We start from the raw sequence: 21,330 nt of genomic DNA on the forward strand, positions 1-21,330 counted from the left end.
CCCGAAGATTGCAGAATGATGGACAATTGTGTTGAGCCTTGGCTCTCTCAGGCTGCTCTGGTGGGTGGAGGGCGGGAGGGTCCCCACTGCTAAGTGTCAATAACCAATCTCCAGTCACCTGCTGGTCTCTAAGTGGCCTTGACTTTGCGGGTCTCGATTCTTTTCTGAATAATCTCTTCCTTCCACAGAAGTTTTATTTTACTGGTTTTTAATAAAAGACAAATAGACTATAGTAGAATTCACGAATTCTTAAATGTCACAGGATGGAGAACTTTATAAATGTTAAGGCCTCTAGCCAAACAAACCTAAAGTAATATACTTCATCTTATATATTGATTTATTTATTTCAAGTTTTTCATAAGTTCTTATCTTTTTCTATATAAGAAGGAAATGTGAATCAAAGTTATAAAACTGGGGTTATCACCTGAAAGGCAAAGCTTCATCTCTCTCCCTACTCCAGACCTGGCTGACTTCTGCAGATTCATTCAACTTTAGCTACTCATTCCTGTCAGTTTTTGCTGCAGCAAGAAGGAACTAGTGGGAATTTCTCACACACCACACTATTTGTTTACTCTGGCTTTTGCTCATGTAGCACCTTCTCAAATCTTGGTTCAGGTTATCAGACTTTCTGAGAAACCTCCTCCAACACTTAACTCCATCTGCACAGTTCTACTCTGTGTGTCTGTAACACCAGAGGTGTAACCTTATCTGCTATTATTGAACCCCTCTGGGGTTCAGCCTCCAGCCTCAGAATAAAATCCTTGAGGACAAAGATGGTCATGTTTTGTTCATTTTTGAATCCTTGGTATCAAGACAGAGTGACAGTCTCCTGAAGACATCTTGTATATGAATGAGAGGTAAATGAATGCAGAATTGTTATTTTACCATACATAGAAGCTAGAACTAATAGCTTGGGATGGGAGAAGAATTGACTGACACAGGCAGGCAAGTGAATTGAACAAGATAGATAATGTTCTGCCCTAAAAAATGTTTCAGGGAAATATTGTCTCAGAATAAATGTGTCAGTGATGTGATTTGAAACTAGCCTCTTAACCAGCTACCAAGCAAATAACAACCAACTTGGGTTGTTATTTTAATTTTCATAAAGCATCTATGTGCAAACATGTTCCAAATGATTCGGGAACTCTTAGGCGTGCCCAGCCTACAGAGCATCTGAAATTCCCTGTGAAGAGGTTTGATGTAACAACATCAGGTAGATGGAGACTTTGGAAATTTTGAGAAAAACAAATTCTGTACATTGGAGAGATTTCTCTGAAAATGCACACCTCCAGCTTGAGCATCCTGCTGTCCAGCACGCTCTTGTCCGATGTCGGGTGGCAGTACGAATCCAGCATGTGAACTGCATCCGTCATCCAGTCTTGCAGCTCTTTAATCCCGAGGGAGAACTGACTGTGTTCGGCAACGATTCTATCCAGCCTGGACACTTTCTCCTGGAAACGACAGACATGGTTTTCGAGCTGGCCATTCCACAGAGACTTCGCAGCCTAAAGCCACTCGAATTGTAAAGCTGTTTTGGTTCAAATAACTACGAATGGCCTTTGGTTCAGATGCTGCACAGATTTGACGCCAGTCTGCGTTAATCTATGAGATGTGAGAACTCTTTCTAAATAGTAAAATCATGAGAATAATTGGGTCAAAAAGTAGAAAACTTACAATTTACTGCGCCTCAACTTAGTTGCTATTCTTCTTAAGACAACCGTGACATTTTTTCAGAATCAGTAAAATTTCTTCCTAATGCCTGATCTGAGAAACCAATCAAAGTAGTTTCTAGCTTTCACTGAATGTCACATTTGGCTCAACTGTACCACATGACCACACTGTTAGCTGGAGTTCCAAAAAATAACTATTCTGAGATTTTGTAATATCTCTAAAATTTAAATTTGGGACCATAAATGTGATTTTGTTTATTAATTATGAGTCATACCCAATGCAGTGAAGATTTATGAAGGTGTTTAACGGTTCTTAAATCATTCAAATATCTATTGATTTTTGGTATCTAAATAAACACAAAGGAATAGAAAGATGCCCTTAATTCATTCTAATTTTTGATGTGTGCCAGATTTCTAAAATCAAAGAATCAAACTTATTTATAGGAAAAATAGACTATTTCCTCCAAGATACTAGTGTGACTATCACAAGTATGTTTTGTTGAGGACCCAAATTAGCAGACCAGAAATAAGTCCACACTAAAACAGGTGAAGCCAAATGAAAGAAAAGACTAAATTACAGTAGGTTCCTTACATTCTCAGATCTTAAATGCAAAAGACAAATGTAGGGAACAAATGTTACAAGCCACGTGAGGGTCAAATAATGCTTACTCCACAAAGTGTAAGATCGGTCTGTGTTATAGCAGCTGAACGCTCTAAATGAGGTCATAGTAAGATGCCATTTACTTTGTTCTAAGCTGTTAGAACAGAGATTTAAGGAGTTAAATGAGTCATTATCAGTTTTGAGCTCTGTTCTGTTGATTGAAATTTTCAATCAACACATCCTTGACTACTACGTAATGAATATAAAGAATTTAGACAACATTTTGAAAATGATCCCAAATTCACTAAAATTTAAACTGCTTTGAATTCATGTTTTTCTGAAGTAATTAAATCTGAGATTCCTTAGACCCCCAAATGAATTTTGCCTTATGTTTGTACTTTGAGTCCTCAAAACGAAGGCTCTGGAGAACACGCCAATTCGGCATAAATGGGAATTTTTTGTGCTATAATAAAAACTGGAAGTCTCTTCGGTCTTTGAAAACTCCCTCGCTCTGTTCAGACGGCCACATTGAGATGACACAGCACAAATGAAGGACTCGATCACAAGGCCGGGGATAGACTTACAGGCCGTATTCCTGACCTGGGCTTGTCAGGCAGGACATTCGGCACACCCTACTGAGACTCCAGATTTGTGATATCGGTACACACTCACACACAGCACATGGCAGGCGTTACCTTTGTTAAATTGCTTAGCGCTAGATACTGAGCAGACAGCTGCGACACTCTGTGCATAAAGCTCTTGCTGGCAGCTTGTCCTTCCCACAGCTGCTGAGCTTTCTCTTTTAGCCTGTTGAGCTGAGGCTCGTAGCAGTTTATTTCCTCAAGGACAGACTGAAAAGCACAAGCAAGTTACTGTTAAGAGGCTGGGGGAAAGCACATCGCGGACGAAGCTTTGGCCCAAAGAACATGGAAATCAACACTGGTGCCCAACAGGTGTGCCCGAAGGCATCATTATTTCCAAGCTACACAGAGTATAGACTATACGACAAAACAAATCTACTTCAACGGAAAGCTGGAAAAAACATGGGATCTGTCAGAAATAGGTCAAGGGTACACCGTATCTGCATGTGGCGTCATCTAATCCCAGGGTGCTCGGCAGACGGGCTCCTGAACGCAGGTTGCACACAGGACAGGGTCAAGGGCGTGGCCATGCCGGCCCAGTGTCTCATCACCTGGAGCTTCTGCTGTTCTCTCCTCTTCGCTGGCAGGTCGTACAGGCGGTTGCTGTTTTCATGCACTGCCTTCTCGGCTTTACTCAGCCAGTTCTGCACAGGCTCAGCACTTACTTCAAAGTCTTTCATTTGGATCTTCAGGTTCTACGAGGTTTTAGATAGCATTAGACACACACGCCAGTTTTAACGGCAAGTCCAAAGTCCTTCACCTAGCATTTCGTCTGGACCCCGTTGCCCACACTCTTCTTCTTCCCTTGTTCCCAACATCTGGAACATCCCATCCTTCACATGCGCACCCGAATACTTTTCTAAATATTCTTTAAGAGCTTTCAATGGCCTTGCTTTTCAAAATTAAACTTTTCCCTAATTATCCGGCCCGCCTCAGAGTTCACACCCACTGTTGAACTTCTATCTCATTTGTTGTTTATCCCAGACGTTCTATACTTCATCATAGACTGGGCTGCACTGTGGGCTTTCATCTGATGCAGGCAGACCTCGTCTCCACAGCTAGATTACAGGCCCCATGAGGAGAGGGCATGTGCCTGACACTTCCTGGGCCACACCAAGGTACCTCATAGAAATCTAAATAAATATTAGCAAACACTTTGTCAATTTCGATAAATGACGATATTAACATATGGTTTACAGGCTCATTAGGTTTTTTTTTTTTTTAATGTTTTTAAGTTAATCAATTAATTTATTTTATGGTGACACTGGTTAATGAAATCCAAAAAGTTTCAGCTGTACACTTTAACAGTAAGGCATCTATATATTTACACTGTGTGTTCACCTTCCATAATTAGATTTCTTTCTGTCACCACATATTTGACCCCCTTTACCTAATCTACCTCCCTGCTACCTCCTCATTAGGTTTTAAACAAATAATTTGTTAATTCTGATATATAAAGATATAAGAAATACCAAGTAGTGGTCTGTGTTTATTACATAAGAACGTTGTAGCTACTTTCATAGATACCTTGTAGGTACTAACGGCTATTTAAAATGTATTTGCATGGTGCCATTCTGCTTTAGCAAAGGTGTCTATATCCACGGGCTATGACTTATAAAAGTGTTAGATTAAAGTGAATTTGAAATCTATACTATCATGTGACCAAGTAAGGCTTTTAAATGAAGCAGAGCTTTAGGCAGTGTTGGCAAAGAGCAAGTCCATAAAGGTTAGCTGAAAAATCTAAGTGCGGGAGCCTGTGGGGAATGGCTCAAGGCTCCACTGTATACGATCCAGGGCATCTACAATGTGGGGATGGTCATGCCTGCCACTGTCACCTATTAGGGTAGCTATGGGAATGCTTTGGAAAATTGAAAGTGCTTCACCAATGTAAGATACTAAGAATGTTCCTGGAGTGTTTCCTCAAATTTAAGCTTCATAAGGGCAAAGATTCTGTTCTGTTTTATTCTCTACTATATCTTCAGAGTCTAGAATAGTCCTTGGCAAATGGAAAGTGCTCAAAAAATATTTGCTGAATAACTAAATACATTCATAAATTGAAGGTATGTCCATCTCCCTGCCACTGGAGTCTCGTGGGGACACTAACAGGCAAACTGGGGGCTGTGATCAGCAGTTTAATTCTACAAGGAGATGGGACTGAGGAACAGAGCATTATGGTCTCGGTCAGAAATATAACACAAAAAAGTTGGGTTCCTGGCCGAGGGAGTGACATCACAGGGTCTGAACAAAGGGTCTGGGGAACAGGAATAAAATCAAGAGACTCTCAACGTTCCCCACGAGCTTCCTGTCTACAGGCTTGGAGAGGCCTCCCATTAGACGTTCATTCTCCATGCTTTTCCAACGATTTCTCCCATGACTTCAGTGACCACCAAAAACTCCTACATTTCTAGAATGTATTTATATAATACTGTAAGCCATGGTGCCTGGCTTTGAATTTTGTCCCCATCACTTACTAGCTGTGAGAATTTGGCAGGTATTTAAACACCTTTTGCCTTAATTTTTCTCATCCACAAAATAGAAACAAGAGAGCTCCTGCCTCAGAAAATGGTTATGAGGATTAAATGTGTTATTATGTGTTAAGCGCCTACAACAGGGCCCAGCACTGGCAAATGTTCACTATCACTGTTATTGTAGCTCTACTGTCTTTCTTGAGCTTTGCACTCAATTTAACTGCTACTTTCCTGGCCATTACATGCTGGATGTCTTGCAGGCACATCAACTTGAGCATATATTAAATTGATTTTTGCTATCCCCTCCAAAACTACTTTCCCCACTATATTCATGTCTCAGTTCATGGCATTGCCATTCATGCCATCTTCCAAACTAAAAACTATGGACTCATATTTAATTTATCTTTCTTGCATGTGCTCTTCATCAAATTAGTTACCAAATTCTCTTGTGCTGTACCTTAGAGATAAATTCTCCAGTTATTATCATTTGCTTAATTCAAGCCCTCATTTCTCTCATCTGAACCATTATGAAAGCTTTCCCTGGTCTTCCAGCTACTGACTGTTCCCCATAATGCTCCACACCGTGCTCAGAGAGTTGGTATGCTTATTTCCAGCTGAAAGACTTATGGGGCCCTCACTAAGCCTTTCTCAACCAGGATTTTGTGAGAGAATTAAGCCCTTGTCTCTTAAAGCATCCATTGTATGCAATGAATTAACCTCTCCCTTATGCCTCTAGAATGATATGGGTTATGTTATATCTCTGAGAAAAAGGATAAAATAAATGCTCTTTTGGGATTCAGATAAGGAACTCTGGCTGAGTCAAGGTCAATTTGCTTAGTACACATAACACTTCACTCTTTGTCTCTAATCTCTATCGCCAGTCTTATTTTCATTGCTCTTCCCCCCAAACCCCAAGTGGATATCAAATTTCTCATCGTCTCAATTAATAGTTGGCACACATAACTCCCTGGCTCTGCACATTGAATTCCTTCTACCTGAAATGCACATCAGCTTTGGCAAATCAAAAGGATGTTTAGACTTCAAGGTTCAGTTATAATGTTACTTTTCTGGAAACGTTCCTCAACTTCAAATAAAGATAGTTGTGTTCTTTGAGTGACTACCATATCTTAATCATACCTGCATTCTATTGCAGAAATCTCTTTATAGACTGTTTCCCTCTCTAGAAAGTGGGTTCTCTGATAAAAGGGAGAAAAACTAACCTTCTTGTATTCCTAACAACATTCCTGGTACTTAACAGGCATTATTATGCATGTTTTACTAAATTATGTGTGTTTTACTAATAGGAAGGAAGGAAGGAAAGAAGGAAGGGAGGGAGGGAGGGAGAGAGGGAGGGAGGGAAGGAGGAAAGAAACATGGAGGGTAAGAAGGTAGACAGCTCCTGGTCTGTCCATCTACTTCTGGACATCTCTTGAACTGGATAATCTTGCTGCCAATGCTATATGTACTATATCCAAAAGCAGATGCTTTGGAGCTCAGATCACATTGCATTAATGATCCCTTAAGGCTTAAGAGTAAATTTCTGGGCTCTGCACAATGATTATCACTCTCTACTAAGTGGAGGATGCCCGTCATGAAAGAACAGCCACCACCACAAAGGAAAAGTGCCAAGGTCTTGAGTTAGAAAAGAATTGAGGAAATACACATTTTCACTTTCTAGTATTAATTTTCTATTATTGTTTTTTCCATCCTGCATTATTTACGGTCATAATCAAATTATCTATTTTGCCAGGAAGTGTCGTTTTAAAAGAAAAATAAAATATTCTCCATGCCTCTCAATTTTCCTCCAAGAAAAGAGTTGCTATACAAAATGGATGATTTCACAAGGAAAAAAGAATAATTGCATTGTTGCATATTCAGAGAAGGATGACCAGAATCACTGACAAGAGTACTTGGATATATCGAAAGTGTGGTCTAACTAACTAACAACAATGACGACGACAACTAACACAGACTGCGTCTACGTAATTGGCTATATTATACCTCTAGGGCAGATTCCTTTTGGCGGAGATTTGAATGAAAATTTTTCCAGTCTTCTTTTGCAGTTGCAATTTTGGCCTGGATACCATTAGCTTTCTCTTTGGTCAACAGAGTACTCAAAAGTTCTCCTTTAGATAGCATTGTGTTTAGCTTATGCTGTCCATTTTCACTTTCTGATGAAAATTCCTATAAAGAAAAATGTAAGATTAGGTATAATAAAATGTTCTATGATTTAACACACACTGACTTTTCTACTTATTTCTCAACAAAATCACAAAGAAGGGATAAACAATTTTTATTGTATAAATTAAGTGGCTAAGACTCTTTAGCTTACACTGAGGTTAATAATTGTATGAACCTGATAAAGTGACTATGAAAATTAAATGACAAACTCTGTTTAGAGTGCTCAAGCACAATACTTGTCACATAGAAATAGCTTTTATTATTTCCTTACTCCCCATTAATATATAAAATAGCACACATTTATATGAATGCGCTGGTTTTTCTTCATGTACACAATCGTCTCAAGCAGGGATCTATTTGAAAGTTGAGTTTCTTAAGCAAAACTTTAATCTGCTTATAAAATGATCTAGAGTCACCTTTTGAATCCACTTAAGCTCCATTATTAGAATTAATTAGTAACACCCTCACCTGTATTTTCTGAAGACTTGTTGAAACTTCACTGAGATTTTGAGGTATATCGAAACATTTGGCGGTAGTGGTTTTTGCATTAACCAACCACTGCTGGAAGTCCTTGAAGGATCTTCGAAATCTCTGCTGCAAAATCTGTTCTTTATTCTGACAGCTTTTGGATGCTTGCAAACAAAGACTAAAACCATGGTTTGAAACATTTAATGGAAGGGAAAAAATGATAAAGGAGATTAAAATAATGTCTGATGGAATCAACAATTCTTAGAGTGTGCACTTATCATTTAGTAATGTATTTAATGGTTAATTTATATTAATATTGAAATCACATCTTGAAATAAACAAATCTCTAGCTTTTTAATTGTATGAAAATATTGTGATTACCAGTAAGGTTCGTGCTCACCAATTATATTCTTTAATCAAGCCAGAAACTTTGCCACTGTATGTACTCAGGTCTCTGGAAAACCGACAAAGGTCATTCAGCTGAGACTTGAGATCCTCTGTCTTAGGCTCTGCTTTTTGTAGAGCATCCAGTATCTCCTGTTAGGAAATTACAAGACAAAATTGGGCAATTTCCATATCTTCATATGTACTGTACATGCAGAAATCATGTTATAATTATTAGTGAGAGAAGAATCAACACATACATTAAGAAATAAGACCTATTAGCACTTGGCTGATTTGTATCCTTTTCTAGCCATGGATAGGCACTCACTCATAATAGCATCTAATTTGTAAGTGACTCATTTGAGGCTGGACATGTTGTCGAATAGTCAAATAATGTAAGGTAGGTTTAGAAAATGAAAAGAGAAAATAGTCTAAATTGTTTAAAAACAGTCTGACTAGACCATCTTTTAAAAATAATGATAAATCATTTTAAAGCAAAGCAATACTTATTTTGGTTTAATATCTGTATTAGTTAGATATGTGCGTATGTATATATAATCAATCGATTTATGTAGTATATACAATTAACTTTCACATTAAGAAATTCTTATAATCCACAGATCTGATTTAAGGAGTAATTCATTCATTTCATAGTTTTATTCATACAGTCACCAAATACTTGTTAAATGTCTGCCATGTTGCAATCATTTTGCTGGATTCTGGGGCACCGCCCCCCCCCGCGCCCACCAAACCAACACCATCAAATGACTAAAAGTATAATTCTTGTATTTGAAGAGCTCACAATTTAATGGATGAAAAAGACATGTGAATAATCACAGTTCTGTGAATACCTAAACCAAAATAAAGTCTTGAGACTTCACAAGTACACCTCTGAAATCAGGGTCATGGTCCACTGAATTACACAATGGACTGTCACAAAGAGCAAGTGAAATCATGAGTGTCCAACACACATTACCAGGCACACTGATAAGTGCCTAATAAGAAAAATCAGCAGGTAAATGACACCCAAATATTTAAATGGGACTGTGTGGATAATGGAATCACTAAGGTAAAAAATAATAACAATAATTAAAGAGGAGGGGCAAGAATGTAACTACTCAGAGAGCTGTTGCTGTTACTGTTTTTATTCTCAGAGATATTTGTCAAGACATGGCCTAGATTTGTAGGAAAACCACGCCTCTCGGCAAACCAGGTCTGGGCCACTCCTCACCCTAGTAAATGGCTCCACTGTCCTCTCATTGTTCTAAGTCAGAAAGCGAAGCATCCTCTTGGCCTAACCCATTTTCCTTCTCACTCCATGTAAGAGATAATGAGGTCTCGTCTATTCCCCGTCTGAGATAGCTTTTCAAACAGTTACTTCTGCATCTTGGCTCTCAGAGCCCCATTTACACCTTTATCATTTCTTTCTAGAATGGCACAAGATCCACTTAATTTGAATCCTGTTCTCGAGTTTTCACTCCTGCATCTTCAGATTCCTCAGTGATTCTGTATCTTGGTGCTGTTCTTCCACCTCACAGATCTGGTCAATTTGTAATCATACCTCAAGACCCAGTTCAGACAACGACTCCCCTAAGGATTCGCTGGCCCCCTCCCCACCTCTTATAGGCTTCTCACTGAGGACACACAGGACCTTGTTGGCGCTTATCATAGACAAGTATTCCCACTGGTTTTGAACTTGGCCTTTCCACCTAGATGGTGACTCTGAGAGGAGGAATGGGTTTCTCTTGGCTTTAAAGTTCTTTATTTAACTTAGTGTCAGGGCTAGGGACATTGAAAATATTTTTATTTAAAAAAATTAATAAATAATACTTAGAAAGTTTCTCTCTGAAACTTCAAATGTTGATCTAGTAACTATTATTTTCCATCATATTGAATCTTTTATTTAAGAGCATTATAAGAACCAAAGAAACTTACCATGCACCAAAGAAGCAAATAAAAAACCCAGAGATTCAAATGAGTCATTACAAATTAGGTGCTATCATAAATGAAAGCTTCGACCAAAATTTTACACTAAAAAAAAAATTCTTTAACTTCATCATAAAGTAAGGCATATGATTAGACTTTTAAAAATTTTTATTATTTATTTTTATTTATTTTTTAAAAAATCCTTAATTGGTCAAAGAAATACAATTTATTATTATTATTATTTTGAATTTTTTATTATGTAAATATCAGGTTATGTACTTCTATTTCAGTTAAGGCCTGAAATGCATTATTTTCCTTGGAGGTTATACAGGTTAAGAAAATTGCTAAATTTCCAACACTAATAGCCTGAAGGATTTTAAGAGATATGAGCTTTGTAAACACAACAAACAAGATTTTTTGTGACATGATTTTACATAGTTCATAGACAATAATTCTTTATAGATTTTCAAAAAGATTTCTTGAGTATCATTGTTTCATTGCAGAGGAGAGTGTAAATACTTGTGAAGGCTCATGATGATGATGGTTATCATGATGTGAACAATGACAAGTCCTTCCCAATGACAGCAAAACAAAGCCACAGGAACCCTGGCAAATTCATTATTTTGTAAAACTTTTCCTACGCATTCATTGTAATGGGAATATTATCTCCGTTTAAAAAAAAAATTAAAAATTTCCCAGCTCTATTGAGATAGAATTGACATATTATGTGAGTTTAAAGTGTACAACATGTTGGTTTGGTACTTTTATATATTGCAAAATGATTATTACTGCTAAAGCATTATCTAATATCTTTATCCTGTCACATAATTATCATGTATTTTTTTATTATTCCCATTTTTAGATAAAATAATATTTTTAGAAATACGAAGAATCTGAGTATTTAGAGGTAATATTGTCATCGAAAGAATGAGTCCTGGAGTCAAATGTAAATAGATCTAAACAGGGGGCTGTTGTCTTAGAATTGTTATGTTAGTACAGTTAAAATCCTCTATTTACTTTTGCATTATATAGGTGAGGCCTATGAAAAGGTTTCACCTATTGTTTTCACTAATAGTATCAATATAAAAAGTAATGATATCTCAGAATAGTAATATCATTTAAATACCACCAAATCTTTTCTTTTTTTTTTAATTTACTCATATTAATGGTAGGGAAAGGAAAGGAAGCAAAATAGAACTAAAACATTATAACTGATTTTTCTAATATCAGAGTGAGTAATACTGACCATATGAAATAATTACCAACTTCCATGTCCCTGTTTTACAGAACTGCTTTCTATACTTTATTCTGGTGCTTAAGCCTAAAGGACTGTAAGGGCATCAGAAAAAAAAAAAAAAAACCAAAACAAATAAACAAACAAAAAAACAAAACTAGAAACATTATAAATAAAATAGCATAAAAAGATGATTATAAAGTTTTCTTTTGGGGTATGCTATATTTGTTTCAAATACTTGATTTAAAACAAGGCAATGCTGAAAATACTATGTGACTTTCTTACTGGTTGGAGCTATTTTGAAATGTTTATAATATAAATAGAAACAGAGAAGTTTACTTTACTAAACTTCCTTTTAAGGACATCCATGATTCAGAGGATTATTAAACTGCAAATATCAAAAGTCTTTCCAAGATACCATTTAACAATAAACAAAGAAAGAGGATTTCAAGCTTCTGCCCATTCTTCACTATCCCTTTTATGCTTTCTTGTCTCTCATTCCGAAAAAAAATGCCGGAAGCAACCCATGAGTGTGACATTGGGTTTCTGTTAACGGGTTAATTCAAATCAGCCATCAAAACTACACACAGGAGAGCTAATCAGGGTGAAAACTATTAGTTGTGCTTTAGATCACCAAATGGTTCTTTCAAAGCTATAAATTAAATCATTTAATTGTTGGAAATAATTCACTGGCAGGCAAACAGCTATGACTCTCCGTCTATTTATGCCTCTACCCACAGGCCATTTTTTCAGCCTGAATGGCTGAACACACTACAAACTCTTACACCCTAAGAATGAAAGTAGGATGTTGTCCCTAACCGTAACTGTTTTCCATGGTAAAGAATAACATCTTCTCTCCTCAGCTTCATTTTTACAATAATTTGATTTATGAGAAAAGGAAACAGATCAGATTAGCAAATTTAATTAGAAAGACTTCTTTCTTTCCAAGTCTGATGGAATGTTGCGTGTTTTTAGTTACCAAGGATTCTTTTTAGCAACAATGAGAACGGAATAAAATTTTCGGCAGAACCACCAATAGAAAACAGGAAGCCAACTTACTCGCCCCTTCTGCCAGCACTCCACCATCTCCATGTCTGTGTTCTTGCCTTCCAGGACACTTAACTGCTGCGCCCACGTCGTCAGAAGGACCCCGAGCTGCTCCAGGGCCTGCTCCAGTTGAGCCACTTGGCCTGTGAATTCCTGCTCCGAAAGGGCCATCTGGCTGACCAGGGTCTCCAGGCTGGTCTGCGTCTGGCATACACTGTCTTCCCACTGCTTCCAGTCGGCACGCAGGGCCTGCATCTCCGTGTCCATGAGCTCACTCCCACTGGCAGTTGTGTTCTGTGTCACCGCAGGAGCCAGCAACTCCACTCTGCTTAGGCGGCTCGCTCCGATCTCTCTGGAATCCATCAGCTCCTGTAATGGAATGTCACCATGGTAACTGAGGAGGCTGTTAGTCACAGCAAGTTTCCAAATGTGTACAGGGGGAGACCCCGTCTTGCTAGAAAGTTGGAGCAAGCATGCCACAGGGAACCGGAATCAGTTCATCTGCCCACCCCCGAGTTACAACAGCAGAGAACGGTCATCTCGAGCACCAAGGCTGGTGGCAAGATAAGCTGAAGAATCTGTAACATACCAAAACAGACAAAACAGGGACGCTGAAATCAGGCATGGCTTGAGTATGGAATTGTTCTGATAGTGACTTAAAAAGCCTGTGGTGTATTGCTCCTACATAATGGGGATCTGATTTCTCCTATAATTATGGAAATTTGTATTTCTCCTTAAATTGATGGACCAGTGGACGAGGATCATGGCAGAACTGGGCTCTCTTCATGGTCTCGACCCCATTTTCATCTTCTTCCACAAGATGGAAGCTTCAATCACACCTCATTCTACCAGGAATCAGGCCAAATTATCACAACAAAAGCATGAGCCCTGCTCAATTTCAAATACTTCACTTCCTTATGTAAACATTTTTATAGTTACTAAAATGAATAATTCACAGAGAGGCTTAATCAAAAGTTCCAAGTGGTTACTAACCTTTAGACTGGGTTTATTTACTTTGGTTTTTTTTTTTTTTTTAATTAAAAAAAATATCACTAGAAGTTTAACAATTTAGTTATAACTTTTTGGCTTAAAGCACACACATACTCTAAAAGACAAGATAAAATTAAAACATGTGTTGTTAATTAGGTAAAACAGTGGTATTTCTTTCTGCAATTAGATTCTTTTACTGAAATTTCACTGACTTCATCATCTGGTGTTTATATATTTACATAATGTATTGTTAAAACCAGGATTTCATTAGTAATAATACAAAATTATGACTTCACTCCTGGATTAAATAGAAAGAAAAGATGATTATTCAGGAAAAAAACTTCAAGAAGAAAATCAATTACAAAATAATAGATATAGAAAAAATCAGGATATAAAGCATGTTTAATAAATTAAATTAAGCATAAAAACTAATTAATATAATTCACATTTTATTAGCTTGAAATAAACATATCTTCCACAACCTATACAAGATAGCTACATTTTTGTATAGGTTATTTAAAAGTGTTTAAATATTCAAAGCACAATCCCATGAAATCTTTCACAGTTAGCGTTTAATATACATATTATCATTTCCTCAGCAGCAGAATTCTAAGAACCTTCCTTGTTCATCAGTGCATAGAGGAAGCAGTAATTTGATAAAGAAAAATGATAACTTTTTAAAAAGAGCTATATCTAACTATTATATTTAAATACTTATAATTTGCTTTTATGAGTGGTTTTTAATTTGGAGTTCAGAGATTATCAACTGTCAAAAATCAGTTTCCCAATATACTCTCTAATGTATCATCCTAGTTTTCTCTGGTATGGATATGGGGCATTTCAATATTTGCAATCATTAACTACGCTCATCTGATTTTGAGTAAGGGCATCATTTTAAAGCGTTTTGAAATGACTTTTACATGTATTTTGTCGACATGTATTTAAACTCTCTTTAAAAAGTCATATGCCCAAACCTTCATATGTACACATACACCCTCATACGAATACAAATTTGGCTTTGAAGTTGCCTTTTCTCAGTGGTGACTCCTGGGTGTGGCAGGGATGACACCAAAGGCCAGAGGACATGCTTATTTACTTCCTCCACGATTTCTCTTCACTACACAACAGCCTGCATTTAAGGCTGACCTGGACCTCTGAGAAGCTTTACTTTCTCCTTCCCAAATTCCAATACTTTTATGTCAGCAACTTCTCCTACATTTCTTATGTTTTTTAATGTATTTTATAAAAGTGTTTAAAAAAAAAATACATTTGGCAACCTGGGGAGCAGCCTTGTAAAATAATTCTCTTGATCTCACATCAATATTTGAGAATGTCGGTCTCTCCTGGTTGTCCCCTATTGCACCCACCCATTCACTCCCAAATTCATGGAATCGGTCTTCCCCTCATTGGACTGTGGAAATGGCTCTCTGTGTTGCCAAGTAGCCAAACTGCCAGGTCTAGGTAGCACGCTTTGATCCTCCTCTTCATGGCTGCCTCTTGCTGCTTCTAGGATGGTGACTCCCTCCTCCACCAGGGGCTTTGGTGGCACTCCACCTCCCTGGTCCTCCTCTTGTTATTACTTCTCCTCTGTTTTCTCCCTCTCTCTTTCAAATCCTCTTCTGTGGCTCCTTAAGTATTGATAGTTTTGGTCCTGTGCCCATTGTTTTCTTTGCTTAATACACAGGTCTTGGTGCCATTCACTCCGTTGGCTTCAACTACAAATTATATGCTGATCATTAGGACTCCAAGTGTTCAATACAGCTTCTCAACCTGAAATGCAGACTTGAATATTCAAATGCCTCCTAGACATCATCACCTGGCAGTTCAAATTCTATCTGTTCACAGTTGCACCTACCTTTCCTCCTCTATAACCTGTCTCCTCTGCCTATACTTGTTTTTCTCAGATGGACATAGTTTTATTGACTCTAGGGAACATCTTGACCATCACCCTTGACTTTTCCCACATCGTCACTCCACAGTCAATTAGATCACTCATTTACCAAATCCATTGGATTTTCTCATTGAATGTGTTCTATGTGTCAAGCATGATGTTAAATGTTTGATATGCATGATCTAATTAGTCCTCAAAACTACTTTATCAGGCAGGTACTATGATTATTCTTATTTTACCCATTGAGAGGCTGAGGCTTGAGGACATCAGTAACTTGCCAAAAGATAATCAACAGAGGTAGGCTTTTGATTCCAGAGCCTGAACTCTAGTTAGTGAGCTGTCACTACACTTAGGGTATTATTTTAACAACATCGGTTTGTGCACCATTGTTCCCTACTACACTGTGAATTCTTTGATGGATGTACAACACTGGTCGAACAAATGGATGGATGGATAAGTTAAATATTACTTAGAGATGTGTCAATGAAGTATTTTAAAGAATTATAATTTAAGAAGTGCCTTTATGTGATTATCTCATTTAAAACTTTCATGGTCATTGTGAGAGTTAAATACAATAAGCACTTAAAAGTAAATCTTCAAAATGTAGTCATTATTATCATCATCAACTATTGTTTTCATGATTTTAATTTCTGATCTCCAGGGATGAGAACACAATTTCAGTCTTAAATTCCTTACCACAAATACACCACTGATATGCAACATTTACTCATCTAAAAATTAACCATGAAGAATTTCATCATTGCTTAATTTTTAGACTAAAATCTATCATTTTCCACAGGGGGAGGTTATTGTAATGTTATAGTCAAGCACCTAGAAATAACTAAAAGACTCTAAGATCTCCAACTCCTAGTTGCGTGAATTTCTATTCTGTAAGTTGCCCTTACGGGGGACAATTTTAATGTTCTTTAAAGTACTGTCTTATGCTGTTGTACTGTTAGCTAGGAAAGCAGAAGAAAACATCTAGAATGACATTTCCAAGTTCTTGTTCAAAAACTTTTAACTAAGTTCCTATATAAACTTTTCTTTCACTGTGCTAGAAATGAATATCCAATTGTGTCAGCCTACCAAGTTGGCATCTATTTTGTAGTCTCTCATGCTACAGCAACAAGCACATTCACATGCAGAAGCATACGTGGACAATGTTCCATTTTGCTCACAAGTGTAAAGTATTTTGAATTCCTTTTTTTCCTCTTGCTTATGTTTAGAATTCATGAGGTGCAAGGTAATGAACATGAACAAATAGAAAACAGGACAAAAACATTTTCAGTATAGAGTCTTATCCATAGAATCCTTATCACAGCTATGTTAGACTCAACAACCAATGAAACGATGAAATTATAATATCTGTCTTTTTCCCTACCTTAATTTTAGACAGCTTTTTCTGGGTGGCTGATGAATCTCCAGACATATCTGACCACCGGTGAAGTTCTTCCTTTGCTGAATGGAGCCAGTCTGTGAATTCCTGGACTGCATCTAGATACATTAGGTGGTCCTTCACAATTTCTTCCACTTTCCTCATTTTCTCCTAGTAAATAAAGAAAAAGCTGCTTTAACAATAGCCTCTATTGAGAATATAAAATCAGATAAGATAACACATATTGGTCTCTTAATGATCTCAGAAGATTTCATTCTTCTTGAATTTTCCTTATGTTTAATATCTTAAAATGAAAATATCAAATCTTAATTAGACTGAAAGACTTTGAGAAAGCAACCATTTTTCCTATAATTTTACTTTGTTCTAGCTTTGCATAAAAAAAAAACCAAGCCTAAAGAAAGGTAAACAAAAACCCCCACCAAATAACCAATCAAAAAAAAATAATGGAAAAAACAATCCTAATAATTAAAAAAATAATTGGGGTGGCCTTTTGGAAAGCAATCCGGTTAAGAAGGTAAAAGCAACCGCCCAATTTAATCCCAAAAAGGCCCCGGGAAGGAAAAAACAACAAAAGAAAAGAAAACTAAAAAAAATACAAAAGGAAAAGGAACGGCCCAAAAGCAAAAAACCAAAAAAAATGTCAAAGCCACAATTCAAATTTGTTTTTTTTACTCCAGAGTCATAGTTCTTCATTATTACCAAAATAGAAATTAAGATAAATAATAATTATAGTATTAATAATGCAAAGAGAATTCCAGAAAGAAAAACCAAGAAGGGGGGTGGGAACCTCTCGTCTTTTCTTTAAAATTGTCATAAATATACAAAAGAAATTACGGAGAAAAGTAAAAGTTCAGTTAGAGTTGGAAAATATCATGATATTACATGAAGGAGCCTATATCTTTGAGAATAGAAAAATGAAGTTTGTGCTAAGATGAGACCCAAATACACTATTTTGTACATGATTGAAATCAGGAGGTAAATAGACAAATGTAAGTGGTAGCAAAAGATAAAAGAACTTTAAACACTGATATTTGAGGCTCAACAATCTTATTTAAAAATGGGTTGATTAACATTCTACATGGAGAAAGTCAAAAACAAAGAATAAAAAATAATCCCGAGATTGCAGAAAGAGAAAAATTCATGGGCATCCATAGGTGAGAAATTTTATTTACATAATATAAATCTCTTCATTAATCGCCCATATAGTTTTGGAGCACCAATGATGCAATAATTCAACCTATTATTTATCTGAGCCTTGACGTTTTTTCTTCAACATAAAGCACTGACCTTGGCAACTGTCATTATGTCATTAAACTGGGTTTTCAGTTCCTCTTGAGCTGTTTCCTTGAAAGACTCATCCTCGGTCTTCTGGTAGAGCTCCCTGGACTTTGCAATGAGGCCGTGTAGAGCTCCAGTGTGACCCTCCCCCTCGGATACGATGGACTGAAAGTGGTCCAGAAGGGAAAACTTCTCTTTCAGACCTGGCTGCAGTTTCAATGGATGTTCTACTTTTTGATCCACTGATTCCATCCACTGCTCCAGCTGGTTTTTCCACTCTAGGTAGTCATTCCATTGGCTAATCACAGACTCTAGGTTGCTAGAATTAATGTCACATATCATAAAAATAAGTTATCTTGACATATTTACTGAAAACCAATTATGAGGACATTCAGCCATGTAAGCTGTCTTATTAAATGCTATCGGAAGTGATGAAAATGCTGCTTTTAAGGGCAGGGAGAAACACTACTTCTCTGACCCACAGCACAGTTTCTTCAAAAGAAAGTGAATCTATGTCACAAAGATGTTGTGATCATACATGCATCTGGAGTTTTGTCTTCCAAATGCTAATTACTCTAAAAAAAAAAAAAACAGGCAAATTTATGTGCTATAGTTTTGAAAATCAGCACTGGGGCATCAATTAAATTTTATTTAACTTATACCAATTCTTAATTTTCTTGGGTTCAGTTTATATGATTAAAATCTGATGGCATTTATCTATTGACTGGAATTTAAAATTGAGGGTCTTCTTCCTGGGTAAATTAAATATCATTACATTAATTTTCACTTAGGAATATATATGCTTAACATATGTTCATACATTCAACAATGTTTAATGTCGAATGTTTGAAAGAATGAAGCTCAGTGTATTTATAATATGAGAAATATGGTCACAAATATAATAGTCAAGTAAATAGCTCTCCAGATAGTCAAATAAAAGGCTTTTGGGCAGAAATTTAAAAATTTTAAAGTATTCGGCTTTACAAACCATTCTAAATTCTTCTTCAGTGACCTCCTCCCAGCCTCCCTTGCATATAATCTTATGATCCTGAAGTTACTCAAATTGTTTTGGTTTTGCTTTTGTTTTTCATCAGTAGGAAACTCCTTATCCATGCCTAAATTCATATCCTTCCCTCAAAGAATTTTCTAGGAAATCCAGATTGCTCTCCCCTAACCCAGAAGCCACCCAGGCCCTGCATTCTTCTATGGTCCCACGGTGTCTCAGTAACACAATCGGAGCCAGAGTTTTTCTGGTGTGCATCCTACCCGAGCCTCCCAGCACCCAGAAGGCAAAAAGCACTTTGTTTTGTGTCATTTTAGCACAACAATATGAGCACTGCTGCTACTCAATATGCCTAGTTCTCAAACTTAATGCCTTACCGAGAGAAGAGAATCGAGGATTTGAATCTACTTTTGGCATTTAACAGTTTATTCTAACGTCTGAAAAATATTTACTTGTATTCCCATTCACTTTTATGGCTGGCCTATTGCTGAGCATTGGGAAGTTTGGTCTATTATTCAGAAAAATAACCATAGGAACTGATTTTTCTTCTTTGCTGACTATTATGAATTATAACTAACATTCAAAGTCCTGCTGATTTGGGGACTCGTTACCTGTGCTCTATGTTAAAGGAAAAAACAAAACGAAACAAAACAAAACAAATCCTCCCAAATTTTAATTGAAACCATGGCTCACTGTTTACATTGCAGTGGCTGGCTAATGTAGCGTATGTATTTTGCTTTGTGATGAACTTTAATCTTTTATTCATCTCTTTATAACGATCATATCGAGCACACACACTTCCTTGATGATATAACCTTCAGAATATGGCTTCTGGAATGTACTTTAATCTAATTCTGACTGAAGTTTCATTTGTCCAAGAAGCCAGCCAGGTTCCTTGTAGATACTCGGAGAAGAGGGAGGAAGGTGAAGAATCTTCCATCCATAAATACAACAGCAAAATGATACCTGGTACAACAGTCAGTATATTCTCTACTTTCTCATCAGCCTCTGATGCTTCTCATCAGGGGCCCTGCAGGATTCCGGGGGGGCAGGTTGTTGCTCATGTGACACTGTCTAGGCATCGCAGGAGGTGCCAGGGATGGCCCCCGTCACTACGATAATCAAAAACTCCCACACACTTCTGCAACCCCAACGTGGATGATATTATTAAGTATAAAACGATTTATACTTAAGCTCAACAGTTGCCAACAACTTAATTCTCCTTGTGTTCCCTCAAAAAGCAAAATCTTATGAAAGTTATTAAAGACCATATATCTTTGCTTGGATGAAAAGAAAAGAGGTATTTCACTGAACCCATGTTGTGTGCAAGATTCTGTAAGCGTTGTGAGAGATATAAATATTACACACACACACACACACACACACACACACACACACACACACACACACGCAAAGAGAGGAAACAAACCAAACCAGTCTTGCTGTTACAGAAAATATAATTTAGGCAAAGACAGGCAAGCATACAACTTGCTGGAATAATATGCTTGGTACATCTACTCGAGATCCCCTCAGCATGCTCCATCATTTTACTAAGCCACTGTGTTTTATTTAGATGAATAAACACTAAAACTAGTCTCTGTACCTCTGAGCACGGAGGGCGGAGCCCATGATGTTCGCCCACACGTCTGCCAGGGTCTGTAGCTGAGTCTGGATCACCCTCTGACCCTCTTCGTTGCTACTTCTCGCGGCCTGTTCCCCTTTGCCAATGGCCATGTTCAACTTAACTTCTCCTTCGCCTTTCATCAGGAGAATATCCTACAAAGAAAGAGTAAATACAGCCAGTAGAAACATGAAAGCTTTCTGATATGTTTAAAAGCAGCTATGTTTCCCATGAGAATCAAGGTAGGGAATAACTTACTCACCTTAAAATGAAAACAGCGACAACAAACTCTGGACCCGCCAGCTGCGGCATAACACTTTACTTAAATATTAGCTATCCAGGAGTCTGGGAGTCAAAGATCAATTCCAATTTAAATTCTTGGAAAACTTTGGGCCACCAGCCTAGAATTTGTAACTTTACTAAAATTTGGTTTCAGAGTCAAAAGAAATTATTTTGAAAATGAAGACATACTTGTAAAAAACCTAATAGTCCCCTATTTTCATTGCCTGGCTAATTCCTGGCTTTCGAGGT

General features: G+C 37.2%; 1 protein-coding gene across 1 annotated transcript in view; it reads right to left on the minus strand.

Annotated features, from left to right (window-relative positions):
* Positions 1-8,425: 8,425 nt before the first annotated feature.
* Positions 8,426-21,330, minus strand: part of SYNE1 (spectrin repeat containing nuclear envelope protein 1) — a 145,697-nt gene continuing 132,792 nt past the window's right edge. The window contains exons 50-53 of the mRNA XM_023532164.1: positions 18,185-18,494; positions 16,883-17,047; positions 12,633-12,989; positions 8,426-8,566 (exon numbers count right to left, since the gene is read on the minus strand). Of these exons, the coding sequence (XP_023387932.1) occupies positions 8,426-8,566; positions 12,633-12,989; positions 16,883-17,047; positions 18,185-18,494 (973 nt within the window). The remainder of the gene's footprint in view (positions 8,567-12,632; positions 12,990-16,882; positions 17,048-18,184; positions 18,495-21,330) is intronic.

Source organism: Pteropus vampyrus, unplaced genomic scaffold (assembly GCF_000151845.1).
Source record: "Pteropus vampyrus isolate Shadow unplaced genomic scaffold, Pvam_2.0 Scaffold78, whole genome shotgun sequence".
In the NCBI taxonomy this organism is placed as follows: Eukaryota; Metazoa; Chordata; class Mammalia; order Chiroptera; family Pteropodidae; genus Pteropus; species Pteropus vampyrus.